General features: G+C 43.7%; 1 protein-coding gene across 1 annotated transcript in view; it reads right to left on the bottom strand.

The window, feature by feature from the left end:
* SENP7 (SUMO specific peptidase 7) overlaps nt 1–18,739 on the bottom strand; it is a 286,873-nt gene that overhangs the window by 17,371 nt on the left and 250,763 nt on the right. Inside the window, exon 18 of the mRNA XM_033943657.1 lies at nt 15,295–15,338. Coding sequence (XP_033799548.1) covers nt 15,295–15,338 — 44 coding nt within the window. The remainder of the gene's footprint in view (nt 1–15,294; nt 15,339–18,739) is intronic.

Raw genomic sequence — 18,739 nt, 5'->3', positions numbered from 1 at the left:
CTTCTCTCCTGCTGTAAGGGAGGGGTGCACGGGAAAGAGTGGGCATCTCTTCTGCTTCAGGGGGGTGATGTTTATGGCAGGAGAGAATGGGTATCTCTCCCACTGCTGGGGGGGGGGGAGAGAGTCGCTTGGCAGCGGGAGAGAATGGTCATCTCTCCCACTGCTGGGGTTTTAAACAGTGCTGTCACTGTACAAGCACCCCTGAATCAGTCGCTGATTTTTGTCACCAAAAGCCGACACTACTGTTGGAGAATGGTTCGACGATTTTTAAGAATCCACTGGAGTGCTCATTTCAATAATGAAGAGTCCATTTCCATGGCAGTGTCGGAGACTGCTAGAAAATTCGCTAAATGCCAAGATAAGCTGTTGTGATAATCCGCCGTTAAAATGTATGTAGGCTAAACCGTTGGAAACCTGTTTAACGATCGTGTTAAAGTTTTCAGAATCTGGCCCTGAGTGAATTAGTGAGAGGATGATGGAATTAATGGGGAAAAGGCTGAGTGAGTGAGTGAGTAGAGGTGGATTATAAGTATCAAAGGTACTGAGCAAGTGATTGGGGTTAGGAGTTGGTGACAGGAGGGGTCTTGATGAGTGAGTGAATAGATAGAGGGATTATGAATTTCAATAGTTGAATGGCTGCAGGAGAAGTGGAATGAGCACTGCTTCTAAGACTAAGCGAATGTGGGCATTTGTAAGGATGGAGATAATTTGTGCGGTAGGGGCTATCAGACTTCCTTTCCCAGTCACTCCCTGCTCCTATTCCCTTTCCCTTTAGCCACCTGTTTCTCTCACATTCCATTTCTAGTTCCTCCTCTCACTGGGCAGGTGAAGCCTGGGCCCCTGGCCTGCTTGACTGCTCATATAGCACATTTACTTACCATAACAGGGTCACCGCCTTGAGAAGCTCCTTCCCTCCTGCAGTCTCCTACAATCCTCTGGTGCCCGCCTCCCCCGATCCTACTACAAAGGTCCCCACCCCCATCCCAGTCAATAGATCCTGGACCACCTTTGAGCAAGTATCCGATTCTCAGGTCCTCAAACTCTGCCTGAAACTGAAATCCTGCAACTGCACCTTGGACCCATTCCCATCCTATCTATTTGAGAAAATACCCGCACAGGCCATCTCTTCTCTCACTATACTCATAAATTCTGCCCTATTATCGGGCCTCTTCTCCCCTGAAATGGGACGCATTGCACTGACCCCCCTACTGAAGAAAGCTGACCTAGACCCCTCCTCCCCATCCAATTATCGCCAAATAGCAAACATTCCGCTCCTAACCAAATTGCTAGAGTCCATCGTCTCCTCCCAACTTTCAGCCTACCTGGAAAGATTCTCTATCCTCCTACCCTATCAATACGGCTTCAGACCCAACTTCAGTACCGAAACCCTCCTGGCCTCCCTTATCTCGAAGATCCAACAATTTCATTCTCATAAAAAATTTGCCGTTCTCCTTCAATTCGACCTCTCTGCTGCCTTTGACGTTGTCCACCATGACATTCTAATCTTCCTACTCTCCGAGATAGGCATCAGTTCTACAGTCCTCGACTGGTTTTCGAACTTCTTACGTTCTCGCTCTTACACCGTCACCAAACATGGTTCCTCCTCCTCCCCATGGAAACCGACTTGTGGAGTCCCACAAGGCTCCCCCCTATCTCCCATCCTCTTCAACATTTATATGTCCTCCCTGAACCTTCTCCACCTATCCCCCCTAGAAACACTCTACACCTACGCCGACGATATCCTGGTCCTCATCGAGACCGACGCAAACCTCACCAATCTCGCAGCTAACATTTCTTCTTGCATAACCAACCTTCAATCCTGGGCTCACACTGTACAAATGAAATTGAATGAGTCCAAAACCAAACTACTATGGCTCGGCCCCAAACTTGATCAATTACCCACTTCAATCCCACTGCCCACAGGTTCCTCTCTACAGCTGGAGTTCTCTAGCAAAGTTCTGGGCATCACCATAGATTCATCATTATCCTTCAATGACCACCTCAACTCCCTGATAAAAAAATGCTTTTGCAGCCTTCACATGCTGAGGAAAGTGAGGTCCTGCTTCCACCAAAAACACTTTGCCGTCCTCGTACAATCCATTATCCTTTCCAGATTGGACTATTGCAATTCCATTTACCTAAGCGTAACAAAGAAAAGCCTTCACAGACTCCAACTAATACAGAACACCGCGGCCAAACTTATCTTCTCAAAAAATAAGTTTGATCATGTCTCACCGCTCCTATCCAAACTCCACTGGCTTCCCGTTATTTCCAGGGTCCACTTTAAATGTGCCTGTCTAACCTTCAAGATCCTCCATGGTATCCTCCCTCCTTTTATCCCTCTATCCTGGAATTCCTCAAATCCAACCTCCACTAGATCCACGCAAAAATTAAAACTATCCTACCCCTCCTTAAAAGGCATCTCCCTTGTTGGTAAACTTGGCTCTTCCCTCCCTTTCAGAATCGCTCAGCTCTGGAACAGTCTCCCTTCCCCTCTCCGCAATTTGAGCCCCCTTCTACCATTCCGTAAGCATCTGAAGACCTGGCTCTTCTCCAAAACGTAATCCCGTCCCGTTCCTGGCACTCTTACACCTAACCTCTCTCCTCTCTTACTTATATAATTCCACTGGAGTTCCGTTCCTTCCCTAACCATGTAAACCGTGTCGAGCTCCATCTGCGGAGATGATGCGGTATATAAATCCAAGATTTAGTTTAGTTTAGTTATCCAGGGACAGCAGGCAGCTATTCTCACATATGGGTGATGTCATCGACAGAGCCCGGATGCGGACGCCTCGCAAGCAGACTTGCTTGAAGAAACTCGGTTTTGAGTCGCCCATACCGCACATGCACGGGTGCCTTCTCGCCCAGTGCAGGGCGTCTCCTCAGTTCAGATACCTAGCAGAGAAGCCAACCAGGGGAGGTGGTGGGTTGTGAGAATAGCTGCCTGCTGTCCCTGGATAACACCTGTTATGGTAAGTAACTGTGCTTTATTCCAGGACAAGCAGGCAGGTATTCTCACATATGGGTGACCTCCAAGCTAACCAGAATGGGATGGTGGGAGTGTTGGCAATTTAGGAGAATAAATTTTGTAATACTGTTTGGCCAAACTGTCCATGCCGTCTGGAGAAAGTATCCAGACAATAGTGAGAAGTGAAGGTATGAACCGAGGACCAAGTAGCACCTCTACAAATTTCCTCAATAGGTGTAGATCTTAGGAAAACTACTGAAGCTGCCATTGCTTTGACTTTATGGGCTGTGACTTTACTGTGAAGAGGTAATCCAGCCTGGGCATAGCAGAAAGAGATACAAGCCGCTATCCAGTTGGAGATGGTACGCTTAGAAATAGGATGGCCCAACGTATTTGGATCGAAGGAAACAAAAAGTTGAGGAGCAGTTCTGTGTGGTTTGGTGCATTCCAAGTAGAAGGCCAAAGCACGTTTACAGTCCAGAGTATGAAGAGCTGATTCTCCAGGATGAGAATGAGGCTTTGGAAAAAAACACTGGAAGTACGATGGATTGGTTGAGATGAAATTCCGAGACCACTTTAGGTAGGAATTTAGGATGAGTACGAAGAACCACCTTGTCATGATAATAATAATAATAATAACTTTATTTTTCTATACCGCCATAATCTTGCAACTTCTAGGCGGTTCACAATGAAAAAAAGCTGTACAAACAGCGAATTACAGAGTATAGTTAGATAAGAGAACATTGAACGGTCAGTGAAATTACAAGGTGAGTTACAAGGACAGTGAATTACAAGGTTCACAATAAGTAAAGCTATACAATCAGCGAATTACAGAGTGAAAAGATAAGAGAACATTGAGTGGTCAGTGAATTACAAGGTGCAAAATGGTTTGAAGAAAAATATACATAGGTTGTTGAGAAGAATTAACTTATTTTCATATTACATTAAATGATCGGACACCAGCGGGAAGCTGGGTACGATTGTGTGGAGGACATAATGGCAGACAGAGAATAAAGGGTTCCTATTATGAGGAATGAAGGAATTCGGGTGAGGTGTGGTAGCTTTGGTTGAGGGGGGAAAAAAGTCTTGCTAGGGTATGAATTTCTTAAACAGGGTGGTTTTTAATTCTTTCCGAAAGACACTATAGGTCTGTCTAGTGACATCGATGAAGTAGCCTAGCCAAGTTTGCTGTCTGCCAGCTTGGAACTTGAATGTTCTGTCTAGGAAGGTTCGATATCTTCAGCCTGTGATTTTCGGGTATGTGAAGATGTTGCGGTTTCTGGTCGACCTAGTGAGGTAGCAGGTAGTTGGGGGCCATTCCCCAGATTAGTTTGTAGCAAAAGCAGGAGAATTTGAATAGAATTCGTGCCTCAATTGGTAACCAGTGTAACAGTTTATAGAAGGGACTGACATGATCGCTTTTCTTTAGTCCGAATATTAACCGGACGGCCGTGTTTTGAACTATTCTCAATTTTCTCACGTTTTTTTTAGGTATCCCCAAGTAAATAATGTTGCAGTAGTCCAGGGTGGATAGAATCAATGACTGTACCAGTATTCTGAAGGATAGAGGGTCGAAGTATTTTTTTATGGTTTTCAGTTTCCAAAGAGTGAAAAAGCATTTTTTTGTCACCGAATTTATGTGATCGGTCAAGGTCAAGTGGGTATCCAAGGTGACTCCCAGTATTTTTATAGTTTTTAGTATTGGGTGGTCGTGACCATTTACATGTATTGTAGTTGCAGTGATCTTTTCATTTGTGCTTGCCAGGAAAATTTTTGTCTTTACTGAGTTTAGTTTCAATTTAAAATTTATAGTCCATTGTTCTATTTCGGTCATGATGGAAGAGATATATTTTGAGTTGGCAGTGGTTACGTTTGTTGTTGGAATTAGTATGGAGATGTCATCTGCGTATATATAGTATGTTAGGTTTAACTTTTGTAGTAGGTGACCTAGGGAGGAGATGTATATATTGAACAAGGTGGGAGATAGGGGGGAGCCTTGAGGGACACCTGAAGGGCTTTTCCAAGATTTAGAGTAATTCCCGTCATGGACCACTTGATAGTATCACTTGGTTAGGAATCCTTGTAACCAGGTCCACACTCTTCCTGATAGTCCCATTTCGTCTAGGCACATAAGCATTATTTCATGGTCCACTAGGTCGAAAGCGCTGCTAAAGTCTAATTGTAAGATCAGGGCGCTGGTACCTTGGCTGAAGAGGTCATATAGGTGATTAAGGAGAGAGCCTAGGACTGTCTCGGTGCTGAACCCTTTTCTGAATCCTGATTGGTGGTCGTTTAGGAGATTGAATTTATCTAAGTGGTTTACTAATTCCAGGTTGACCAGCCCTTCCAGCATTTTGGTGAAGAAGGGGGTGCTCGCTATGGGTCTGTAGTTGGACGTCAATGTGAGAGAAGTCTTCTGGTCTTTCGGAATGGGTGTGATCAGAATGTGTCCCATATTTTCCAGGTAAGTTCCACTTTTAAGAGAATATGTTGCCCAGTTAAATAGGTCTCTTTTAAATTCTGGAGCTGCAACTTGCATGATCTGAGATGGACATTCATCTAATAGACAATTTGATTTGGCGTATTCATTGAATAGTGTGAGGAAGTTGTTCCAATCTGGGGGCTCGAAGTGGTTCCAGATCATATCGACACTGGGCTCGCTTTCCTGCGATTTGAAGTGGAATTCGAAATTGGGTGGAGGAGGGGATATTAAGGCTCTTAAGTCGATGATTTTTTTGCTGAAGTAGTTGGCGAGGGTGTTGACCGCTGGGACCTGATCATTTTGATTTTGTAGGATCTGTGTGGTGTCTGTTATTTTGTTCACTAGTTTAAATAGTTCTCTGCTGTTTGTATTGACTGCTCCTATTTTCTGTGCATAGCAGTTATAACGCTTTTCTTTGATCAGGTTTTTGTAGTTTTTCATTTTTTGTTTCCAATTGATTTTATCTTCCTCTGTCAGTTTTTAGCCATATTCTTTCCAGTTTTCTGAGTTCTTGTTTGAGAGCTAGTAATTCGGCGTCATATCATTCTTTTGATGCCCTTGTGGTCTTTTTGTATGTTTGAACAGGAGCTATTTGATTGAGTGTATCTTTTGTGAATTTTTCCCATCTGGTGTGGAAATCTTGTTCTTCCTCTGATTTAGGGTATAGTTCATAGTGGGTCCAGAATTCTGTTGGATTGATGATGCTTCTGCGGGTGACTATTTTTTCCGATCTGGTTTTGTTTGTGTGTTTTGAAGTTGAGTATTTCTTTTGCCAGCGTAATTCGAAATTGTAAATATGATGATCTGACCATATGCATTTTTCCCAGTTTCCTGTATAGTATTGAATTTTTGGTTCGTGGAGGTCTTTGTGGGAGAAAGTGACGATGTCCAGTTGGTGTCCCTTTTCATGTGTTTCCTCTTTGTCTGGAATTCCAAAGCCCAGGGTGGTTAGGAACGTATCGATTTCTGTCACTTCTGGTTTTTCCCCTTGTTCTAGGTGTACATTTATGTCACCCAGTAGGATGTTATATGGTCTTTTTATGGTGTTGACCGAGAGGAATTCAAAGAACTCTTCTTTTGCACTTGACCATTTTTTGGGGGGGATGTAGAATAGTGTAGCTAATAGTGATTCTTCCAGTTCGGGGTTAGAGATCTTACAAGTAATGGTTTCCATTTCTTCTGTGATTTTAGAATCCGTTCTAGTGAAGTCGAAGTAGCATTTGAGGATTATTGCTAGTCCCCCTCCTCTTTTCCAGCTTCTAGTTAATGGAATGATTTTGTAGTCCTGCGGTAGCATTTCCTTCATTATGACGTCTGTGTCTGAAACCATCCATGTTTCAGTTAGGAATAGGATGTCCGGGTTCTTGTGTTCGATGCAATCATGTATGATATGTGACTTATTTCTCACCGACCGGTCGTTCAAATAGTATCCCTTGAAGTTCCTGTATTGTGTAGGGATGGGGGTTTCTATGTACTTCAGTTTTTTTAAGTTATTTCTGTTTTTGGTCTTATTTCTGTGTTGTTTGGAGGGTTTGTGAATGGGGTTGGCTGTGGGGATTTGTAAAGGGCCAAGTTCTGAGCAATTGTATAGGGATTGGGGTGGGGTAGTTGGTTTAATCTGTTTAAGTGACCTTTGCCAGGAGATGTGGACTGGTATTGGTTCAGGGGGTCTTTCGTCATTGCATCGGCTTCTATAGCAGGTTAGGTAAATTATGCACAGTATTATTTGTATGTTATTTGCCACCTTCATTTTGGCTGAGGGTGTAACAGATCTGGTTGGAAATTACCTTATTGGGGCCTTTAGGTATCGATGGTTCTCCGCCCTGGGAGTACTTTTAGACTAGGGGGTTGGGTGAGGTTTGGAGAATTGGTCAGTTCTCAAGCAGAGAATTTGATTCTGGTCTAAAATATTAGAAAGCCAATTTTTATGATTCAAATATGATTTTCTGTATTTAGTTCACATTAACTATGTGAGGTACAGTTAGGATTGACGTAATTTGTAACAGATGATAATAATAGCACCGTTTGTAGTGCGCATGGGTTTAGCACATGTAAGTGTGGAGCAATATGCAGTGTATGTAGGTATAGCACAGGTTATGGCACAGTTTACGGCAGGTGTAAATGAGGCGTAAGTGAGGTGTACGTGTTTTCTGCACCAGTAGGTTTGGTAGCAGTTGAGGCCTAGTACACTTATAGAGTTCACATTGTCATGCAAGTTCACATTGTCATGCAGGTTCGTTTTTGTCATGCAAGTTCACCTGGATTAAGCAATGGCATGCAAGGTCATGTAAGCTATTAAGGTTAATAGTTAATTATACTTATCGCATGGAATCAGGCTCAGGTTCAGGTTCACAACGATGGCTTTTCCGACTATATTGATGAGATTTGATTCATTTTGGTCGGTCGCTCGCTAACTGGAGTGAGTCGGGATCTGTTCGGCTGTGCGGTGTTGACTTTGCTTCCTTTTTCAGACTTACCTCCTGTCGAACAGGGGGTGGGGTGGATGCACAAATGCTCGCTTGTTCAGTTGAATCGGGCACCTGTAGACTTGGTTCTGTTGGGTCTGGTTCCTATAGTGTTGCTCGCTGGCCTCCCAGGAATATGTTGGGGTCAGAAGTGTAGACGCTTCACGTGACGGCGCTTCATGAAGGCGGCACACCGAATGGCTGCACGACGTTGGGGAGATTCTTTTTAAGGCTCCCGAAGACTCCCGCTGTTTTGGGGGAGGGGCGGAGCAGGGCTCCCACGCTCCTCTCCTGTGTTTTTGGCCCGCGGCCGAGAAGTTGTAGGGCAGCAGAAAGGCTGCGCTTCGGTGGGGAGTTCTTTTTAAGGCTCCCGAAGACTCCCGCTGTTCTGGGGGAGGGACGGAGCAGGGCTCCCACGCTCCTCTCCTCTCCTGTGTTTTCGGCCCACGGCCGAGAAGTTGTAGGGCAGCAGAAAGGCTGCGCTTCAGTGGGGAGTTCTTTTTAAGGCTCCTGAAGACTCCCTCTGTTCTGGGGGAGGGGCGGAGCAGGGCTTCCATGCTCCTCTCCTCTCCTGTGTTTTCGGCCCGCGGCCGAGAAGTTGTAGGGCAGCAGAAAGGCTGCGCTTCGGTGGGGAGTTCTTTTTAAGGCTCCCGAAGACTCCCCCTGTTCTGGGGGAAGGACGGAGCAGGGCTCCCACGCTCCTCTCCTCTCCTGTGTTTTCGGCCCACGGCCGAGAAGTTGTAGGGCAGCAGAAAGGCTGCGCTTCAGTGGGGAGTTCTTTTTAAGGCTCACGAAGACTCCCTCTGTTCTGGGGGAGGGGCGGAGCAGGGCTCCCATGCTCCTCTCCTCTCCTGTGTTTTCGACCCGCGGCCGAGAAGTTGTAGGGCAGCAGAAAGGCTGTGCTTCGGTGGGGAGTTCTTTTTAAGGCTCCCGAAGACTCCCGCTGTTCTGGGGGAGGGGCGGAGCAGGGCTCCCATGCTCCTCTCCTCTCCTGTGTTTTCGGCCCGCGGCCGAGAAGTTGTAGTGCAGCAGAAAGGCTGCGCTTCGGTGGGGAGTTCTTTTAAAGGCTCCCGAAGACTCCCGCTGTTCTGGGGGAGGGACGGAGCAGGGCTCCCACGCTCCTCTCCTCTCCTGTGTTTTCGGCCCGCGGCCGAGAAGTTGTAGGGCAGCAGAAAGGCTGCGCTTCGGTGGGGAGTTCTTTTTAAGGCTCCCGAAGACTCCCCGCTGTTCTGGGGGAGGGACGGAGCAGGGCTCCCACGCTCCTCTCCTCTCCTGTGTTTTCGGCCCGCGGCTGAGAAGTTGTAGGGCAGCAGAAAGGCTGCGCTTTGGTGGGGAGTTCTTTTTAAGGCTCCCGAAGACTCCCGCTGTTCTGGGGGAGGGACGGAGCAGGGCTCCCACGCTCCTCTCCTCTCCTGTGTTTTCGAATGGTGGGTCAGTAACTAAAGCTTGCAGTTCACTGATTCTTCGAGCGGAAGTGAGGGCTATGAGAAACACCACTTTCCAAGTGAGATACTTCAGATGAGCCTTATCAATTGGTTCAAATGGAGGCTTGATGAGTTGAGTAAGGACAACATTGAGGTCCCAAACCACAGGAGGCGGTTTGAGAGGAGGTTTAACATTGAAGAGTCCTTTCATGAATTTGGAAACCACTGGATGAGCAGAGAGGGGTTTCCCTTCAATAGGCTGATGGAAAGCCGCAATTGCACTGAGATGGACTCGGATGGATGTAGACTTGAGGCCAGAATTGGATAAGTGCAACAGGTAGCGGGTAACTCGAAACTTCGAGTTTCAAGCATGTCTGCTTGCGAGGCATCCGCATCCGGGCTCCGTCGATGATGTCACCCATATGTGAGAATACCTGCCTGCTTGTCCTCGGATAACTTCTTGTACGAGGACTGACAATTAAGTCCTAGAAAAAGTGCTACATACCTCACTGCTGAATATCACTATGGTCACCTTCAAAGTATTCCCCTTGGGAAGATATGCACTAATGCCAGGACCAAGTCTACCTTTCACAGCAATTTTGGAACTCTTTTTCTGGAATGTCCTTTATCTTTGGGTACAGAAAAAAGTCATTGGGGGCCAGATCAGGTGAGCAGGGAGGGTGTTTCAATTTGTTTACTATCTTAAAACTCCCTCACAGACAGTGCCGTGTGAGCTGGTGCATTGTCGTGATGCAAGAGCCACGAGTTGTTGGCAAAAAGTTCCGTTCGTTTTCGTCTTAATTTTTTCATGCAACATTTTCAGGATGTCCAAATAGTAAACTTGGTTAACTTTATGTCCAGTTGGTACAAATTCATGATAATCCCTCTGATATTAAAAAAAGGTTAGCAACATTGTTTTGACTCTTGATTTGGACTAATGAAACTTTTTGGGTCATGGAGAACTGGCTGACTTCCATTGTGCACTTAGATGCTTCGGTTCAGGGTTGTATTGGCACACCCATGTTTCATCACCAGTGATAACACGACCCAAAATATTGTCTTGTCTCTCCAAAAAGTCTTGTCAAACTTTAACTCTCCTTTGCTTTGTTCATTGGCAAGCTCCTTTGGGACCATTTTTGCACATATTTTTCTCATGCCAAGATTTTCAGTCAAGATCTTCCTGTTTCTCTATCGATGTTTATTTGGTCTGCTATGCTTCTCACAGTCAGCCGACTATTTTGACATACAATTCGACAAATTTTTGCAATGTTTTCATCAGTTCTGCTTATTACAGGCCACCCTGACCTCTCCATCAGTGGCGCTTTTTCTCCTCGCAGAAAAACGTATAATCCATTTGAACACTGCTGTTTCCTTCATGGCAATTTCCCCATAAATTGGACTAATATCCCTGATTTGACTTCCACCTTTGCCAAGTGTAACAAGGAAGTTAATGTTTGTTCGTTGCTCTAATTCAAGCTCTGACATTCTCATGATGGCAAATCAAAATATGCAACAACAATAATGAACGCCACTCAGCAAGACACCGCCACACATTGACACGAACACAGCTGTGAGACACTGATATGCCAAGGTTATGAAACCTTACGCAGCTGTTTGTACAGTTCTGCCAACGTAAGCACATGATGACAAGTTCATGAACTTAATTGTTGGACCTCATAGAGAATTTATTTGTTGGGTTCTTCTCAACTGTCATGATGCTGACAACTTCCTGCATTTTTGAACATTTCTTCAGTAGGTGGGGGCCAAGTCTCCCACATTCTGTACAGCCCACATTTTCTGGACCTTTTCTGCAGGGTGAAGCTCTGGAACATTTTGGCTGGAACCTCGCAGTTATGTACGTCCAGATTAGGCTTTAAGAAACTATTAAAAACATACCTGTTTGTCAATGCATTTATGTGATGGGGTTTGACTGAAGTTGAGAAGTGAGGCTTATGGTAGGTGAAGAACTTGGTTTGTGTACTCTGTTATTTTAAGTTATGTTGGATTTGCCTTTATAATTACTATGTCTGTAGAGTCAAATTTTATGTATGTTTCTCATGTGAACCGTGTAGGCTATATGTGGTATATAAACTTAATAAATAACTATTTTCCTTGTGAGTCAGTCTGCTAGTTAAATACTGAGAGATGTGGATAATTTTGTAAGTTTGCTTAACTTGTACAGCAAATATACATTACATGTCTAAAAGTCCAGTGCATACATGCTTTCTCCTTTAAAATTACTTCCCTGAAACTACACACACACTTTTGTACCTGCTATTTACAATGCACAATATTTTAGACAAAAATTATGTATGTACACACAAATGTTTGGATTTTCAAAAGCAAGTTCAAACTCTCCTCCAACTCTACCTCCCAGAAAAACACTGCCCATCACAGGTAACAATATGTACAAAATGGCATTAAGTACACAACACTTTTACCTGTCTAAACATCAACAATTTTATAAGCCATTTCCACGCATAAACCTCTATGTTATCAGCTTAAATAATTTTTAAAATTATCCCCTAAATCAGTGTATTGCAAACTGTGTGCCACAGCAGATTCCAGGTGTACCCTGAGATGCCGGTAAGGAGGAGAGGTGCCAATGCCGGCTGACTGCTTACAGGACATGCCTCTTGTGGTGAGAAGCACATCTTGTAGGTAAGTCAGCTGGTAACGACAACTCTTCTCTTCGCTAGCTTCTCTCCTTTCCCTGCACCTCCCCTCCTCCAAGATCCCCAACCGGCGAAGTGACAGGTTCAGGCTATGTCCAGAGGGCCTCCGTGCATGCACGGACGTCAATATGATGTCATTGCATAGACGGCTGTGCACTTCCGGAGGCCTTCTGGCCAGGGCATTGGGTTTAGTGTGTCACTGTGCGAAAGGTTTGCGGGACACTGCCCTAAATGAAAGGTTTCCAAGTGAATAGTATAGTTACATAGCTTTTGTCAAACCTAATTCACATTTTCTTGTCAGGTAGCCATGCCCACTTCCAGTCACACCAGCCAATCAGAAGTGAAGATCTACCCAAACTACATCCAATTTCTGCTCATGCCATGCCCACTCCCTGCCCCCTTTTTATGACATCACTGGATATGATGTCATGGCTCAGTCCAAGCCCAACCCCATTTGCACAACCCCACCACTAACCTGCCTTTTTTTGCATAATCCCACCTCCTTTTGGTGATGTTACAAGAAGTGTCATCATAACCGCCCAGGCCACACACCCTTTTCAAGATATGGCCACTTCCTGTTTCACATTGCTTGCCACCATCTTTGATGGGTCACAAGACAGGAAGTGATGTCAATTGCTTGTCACTGCACCCTCCCTCGAGGAGAATGTACTATTTGTTTTTCCATGTCCTTAAAATAATTTATTTTTATTTTTAGCCTTTTAATCCTCCCAGCTGTTTTTTCAGTCCCCTGTAATTTTACAACATGTAAAAAAAGTTCATTCCACATTAAAGTTTCTCTTTTGCTTTCTCTGCATGATGACACAAAAGCTGTTTTTTCTCTCTTCAGCATAGTGAATTCTGCTTTCTTGCATTTCAGAAGTCCTTGTCCCCCAAACTCCCTCCTCTAAAAGAATTATTGTTTAACCAACAATGAACAACTTGTGCCATCCATGTGTTCCATGCTCCTGATTGTGCCAATAATTCCAACCCTCCTTCTCTTCCTCCAACCTCCTTTCTATGGCCAACCCAGTTTTCAAAATTCCAAACCCACCTCCTTTCAACTTATAAAGGGATACGGCACGAGTCATGCAAAACACAAACAAACTTATGGAGAAAAAGGCTGCTGAAACCAGTGACCTTTAGATCTTCAGTCTAACGCTTTCCCAACCTAGCTATTTCAGCTTATTTGAAATCTTCTGCCCCTGTCTCAACAGCTAGTAACACCATGTATTTTCGTCAGCATTTTCAGAAAAAACAGGTACTGAAGGTGGTGTCAAATGGGAAGGGAGGGAATCAAATCAAAGCGCAGAAGTTTTCATTTACCACACACAAATGTGTTCGCTATATTTGTTGCCAGACATTCCTTTGGTCTTTTCTGGTGTTATTATTGCAATACTTGGACATTTGGATTAACACATCTTTGGTTTTATCATTCAACACCAAGACTCCTGAGGCAGGCCTTCTTGGGCTGAAACACGATTGTGTCGAGTCTGTTTTATAATATAAAGAATTGAGCACCATCTGGTATCCTTCGTTGTTGCTCTTGCGCGCCTCATAATTCTCTGCAGGTCTGGAAAACAATCTATAGAGGTAAAGTGAAACTAGAAAGAGACATGAAATATTTTGCAAAAAACAACCACGTAAGTGAGAGGTGGGGTTGGGCTGTAAAGAAGAGGAGGAGAACGGTAGGTTGGAGTTATTGACATGCTATGTTAAAAAACAATCAATAGTAGGGGATATACAAATGCCACAAGCTATTCAGTGTTTGGTTAAACAATATTCCTTTTAGAGGAGGAGTGTTTGGGGAAAGAGCTTCAGAAATGTAAGAGAGCGCAGAATATTCTATACTGAAGAGGAAAAAAAACCAGCTTTTGTGTCAGTATGCATAGGAGGGAGAAATCAGGCTCATCCTGGGGACTGTGTGAAAAAAATGTTACCTTAAACCAACTTTGTGTCTGTGTACAGAGAGAGAATGAGATAACCCTAATCTTATTGCTTCTTTTTCTTTGGGCTCAGAGTATACAGATGTGGGTTGGGGAATAAGGACTTCTGATATGTAAGAAAGAGCAGAATTCACTGCACAGAAGAGAGAGAAACTTTAAGGTAGAATGAACATTTTTTAATGTTGTTAAAAATAAAACCCAGCACATTGAAAAACAAGGATGGGGAAAAACAAACTGCGCACCCTTGGGGGCGTGTGGGGGAGGCAATCAACATCACTTCCTGTCATGTAACCCATCCAAGATGGCAGCAAGAAGTGTTATGACAGGCAAAAACAGAAGACAAATGTTCTGCAAGTCTGGAAGCAAAACAAAACAACAGCAGGGAGACGAAGAAATAAAGTTTGTCTATGTCGTTCAACTAGATGAGTTTATTGAATGCTTTAGAGCAGGGGTGTCCAACCTGAAGCCCCATGAAGTATTCTGTGCTGCCCCCGGGTATTTACCATCTTGCTGACTCCCTCCTCTGTCTTGCTGCAGTGTTTGCATGGCCTCAGAAAATTTTTTTTGGCCAATGCGGTCCAGGGAAGCCATAAGGTTGGACACCCCTGCTTTAGAGGATAACACGATTCGTGTTTCAGCCACAAGGCCTGCATCAGGAGACTGGTGTGTTGATAAAAATTATGCTTTTAGCTAAAAAGAGCAGATCTTAAAAAACGCCAAAATACTCTATGAAAAAGCACTCAAGCATTGCAACCAGATATAGTCATACTCAACTCCTTTTCTCCCTCGCTGTTTTGTTTTGGCAAGTAGTGTGAAACAGGAAGTGACGCAGGGACATCCTGTTCATGCCATAAAGGGGTTTGCCTGGGTGGAGTTTTTATGTCATTTCTTGTGATATCAATAAAAGGGCAGGTTTTGGGGAAAGGTAATACAAAAAAGATGTGGTTATGAAAAAGGTGGAGGTTAGGGGTGGGGTTATGCAAATGAGTGGGGATCAGGCGGGGCCATATCATATCTTGTGATGTTATTAGAGGGGGTGGGGAGGATTGGGAAGTGCATGGGGCTTGGGTGGACTGGATGGATCATTGTTTCTGATTGGCTGACGTGACCAAACAAAACCATGAAAATTAAGTTTGACAAAAGCTACGCAACCCTACTTATCATGTGAAAATAAAGCATTGATAATTATTACATCAGACTAGCTAGAATTATACAGGAAAATCAAACTATGTATTAACCAAAATTTCAGACAGATCTTTCTTATTCTGGAATAAACTTGACTACTATGTTTCAGTGCTAAGCAGAGCAATGGAAAAGAGAAAGCAACAATACCTTACCTTTTACAAACTTTCATTTTCCTAGAATTATTTTCCAGGAGATTCTGTGAAAATATTGCAAACATGTTTCCTTTAAATTCTGTTTTAATAAACAATACATTTGAGAAAAAATGTGAAAAAGGTTATCAGATAACAGAGTGATTCATTAGTTGAGAAATACTAAGGCTAAAAAAACACTATGATACACAATTTTTGTTCCTGGGTAGTAAGTGTAATTTCCTAATTGCTCATGCCTAAAAAGTATAGAAAATATCTGTTTCCATAAAATTTTGCTTTTACAACCAGGATAGTCAATTTTTCTATTTAAAATGTGAAAATGCTGAATTTTCATCTTTTCATTCTTATAAAGTCATAAAAAGCAACATATGGATCCCAATTAGCATGTATTTATAAAGAAGTTATGTGTATTTACCCAGCAGTTCTAAAAATACAAAAAGTGGAATTTGGAAGTTCTTTGAAACAGCACAAGTAGAGAGAGATTACATCAATACTACCTTTGGCCAAAGACCAGACACTACTTGATCTACAGAAGTCCGCATGTGACTCAATCTCAGACTGCATTTGTGTTTCGATCTTGGTATAATCAAGGAAGAGCAGCACATGTGGGTTGTGGTTTATTTGTCTGGTCTAGTTAGGTCTTTGTGAGAACTTTTGAACATCATAATGGAAATTTGTCTATATGAGAGGCCTGGGGTGAGGTTGGGTACCCAGCAGCGTTGAGGTATGTATCATTTGTTTGGGTGTTTTCATTTTAGTGGTCCTGGGTGACAGACCACGCCGTATCATTTCTTGGAATGTCTCTGGTATTACTTCGCCAGTAAAGAGGATGAAAATTCTGACCCAACTGAAACACCATCAAATAGATTTGGCTTGTTTACAAGAAACCAGATTCACAGATGAACAAAAAAACTACATAAAAGTTGGATGGGAGAACTACTTTATGCATCTTCCCCAAATAAGAAAGCTGGGGTCACCCTCTTGGTACGTAATAGCTTGGAGTGTGCCCTTTCTGCGGTTCAGCGAATGAACAGGGCAGATACCTTTTAGCACACATATGTTTCAGTTATTAATAGTTTGTGGCCCTGTCTATTCCCACCAATTTTTCCAACATTTGGTGCAGTTCGTCTCCCAAGAATCATCAATACCACTCATCGTAGCGAGTGATCTCAATCATGTATTAAATCTCGCCCTTGATAGATCTCACTTGGTCTTAACCACTCAGGATGCCACTACCATAGGAATCCCATACGTTTGTCAATCCTTGGAACTGGTTGATCCCTGGAGGCTCCTCCTCCCAAATGAACGCAATAATACACATCAATCTAGAGCACATAACACATTTTCCAAATTAGATTATATTTTAGTGTCAGAGTCACTTTTCACACAGGTGGAGGATGCACGAATCAGACTGTTGGAGGTCTCAGACCACTGTCTCATTTGGTTGGGTATCTCAGTAGGAGGGCTGGGGAAACCATCTCCCAGCTGGCTATTCCCTGCTGGCCCCAATTTTAGTAGCTTTTTGCAGAAGAAATGGGAGGAATATGTACAATTTATTGGACATCACGCTACTGACTCAGGATTATTTTGGGAATCTGCAAAAGAGGTTCTTAGAGGGGACATAATTATTTATGTTTCAGTTTGTAGGAAAAGAATATCACAAGGTATCATCCATTTAGAGAAACAATATGTTACTCTCAAGACATGCTATCTAAAGCATCCCACCCTGCATTTGCATGAAGAAATGCAGACTGCTCAGACAGCCCTCAACACGCTGATTCATGTCCATACCAAGAAATCTTTATTCTACCATAAATACTATAGATATGGAAATAGGACAGGGAGGATGTTGGCGGCAATCACTAAGAACTGGCAGGACTCATGATATATCTCGCAAATAAAAGGTGCCCATGGTGAGCTGCAGACTTGACCTCGAGAGATCGCAGATTAATTCTACCAACATTTCTCTACCTTCTTTTCCAGCCCACCTCGTTATCAGGGACCTGGTATTGTAGATTTAGAGGACGCTGCCATGCCGAGACTTACAGAGGCTCAACATGTGACCCTAAATAGGCCGATCCAGGGGCAGGAGCTTCAAAAAGTGATTTGGATGTTAAAATCTTGTATGGCTCCTGAACTGGATGGATTTTGCACAGAATTTTATAATAGGGCAGAGAATGGTACTGGGGTTCAAGAAAGGATTGGACAATTTCCTGCTGGAAAAGGGGATAGAGGAGTATAGATAGAGGATTACTGCACAGGTCCTGGACCTGTTGGGCTGCCGTGTGAGCGGACTGCTGGGCATGATGGACCTCAGGTCTGACCCAGCGGAGGCATTGCTTATGTTCTAACTGCTTTCTATGCAGAGTTGTGGCCCCTTAGCAGCATATTACACCCAGGAGCAGGATAGGAGCTATTTCCCTCCTTATGCTAATGAAGCCACTATTACGTTGATCCTGAAACTTAATAAACCCAGAGACAAGGCAGAATCATATCATCCCATGTCTTTAATTAATGTTGGCCTACAAATGTTAGAACGTAGACCGCTTAGCCCCTTCTCTTGCCCACAGTCATTTCTACAGAACAAGTGGGATTTGTCCAATACAGGCACTCAGTCTTGAATGTTCAACAAGTGCTACTGGCGATGTCTCAAGCGCAGACTCAGGGTATTCCTGGAATTCTCGTAGACCTTGATGAGGCCAAAGCCTTTGACAAGGTCAATTGGCATTATCTATTTCAAACATTGGAGTATGTTGGGCTAGGCGATTGGTACCTGAACTCATTATGCATGTTATACACAGCCCCAAGAGCCTCAGTCTTGGTTAATGGCCAGCTTTCCTGTTGGGCGGGCACTCGTCAGAGGTGCCCGTTATCCCCTTTACTGTTCTTACTCTATTTGGAGCCGCTATGTGTATCATACAGAAAGATGATGAATTGATAGGCTTTCAGAAGGGGGACATTTATTACTGACCTTAGCCAACCCTCAAAGATCCCTGTTTCGGGCGCTGGAAATCTTGGATTAATATGAGCTATACTCTGGGTTAACCCTTAATAGGCAAAAATCACTGGTGCTCCCCCTCCAATCTGAATTCCGGGAATTCCTTTTCATTGGAGTGGGTGACAAATCACTTAGTGTACTTAGGGATAAAATTTACCACAAGACCTGTCCCAACTTTATAAAATAAATATACTATCTCTGCTGACTAAAACTATACAAAATTTACTTACATGGCACCCTTACCCGCTGTCTTTGATAGGAAAAACTGCTCTATATAACATGATGGTAGTTCCCCAGTGGCTGTATGTTCTTCAGATGCTCCCATTATTGCTACAACATAAGCATCTTACCCTTTTAAATAGAGCCTTATATTTATTGGGGGGAGGGGGGGCGCAACGCCCGCATATTTCTCTGCTTACCTTAATGTTACCCAAACACCAAGGGGGTCCT

This window comes from Geotrypetes seraphini, chromosome 4 (genome assembly GCF_902459505.1).
Source record: "Geotrypetes seraphini chromosome 4, aGeoSer1.1, whole genome shotgun sequence".
Taxonomy (NCBI): Eukaryota; Metazoa; Chordata; class Amphibia; order Gymnophiona; family Dermophiidae; genus Geotrypetes; species Geotrypetes seraphini.
This window is presented reverse-complemented; position numbering and strand designations above follow the sequence as displayed.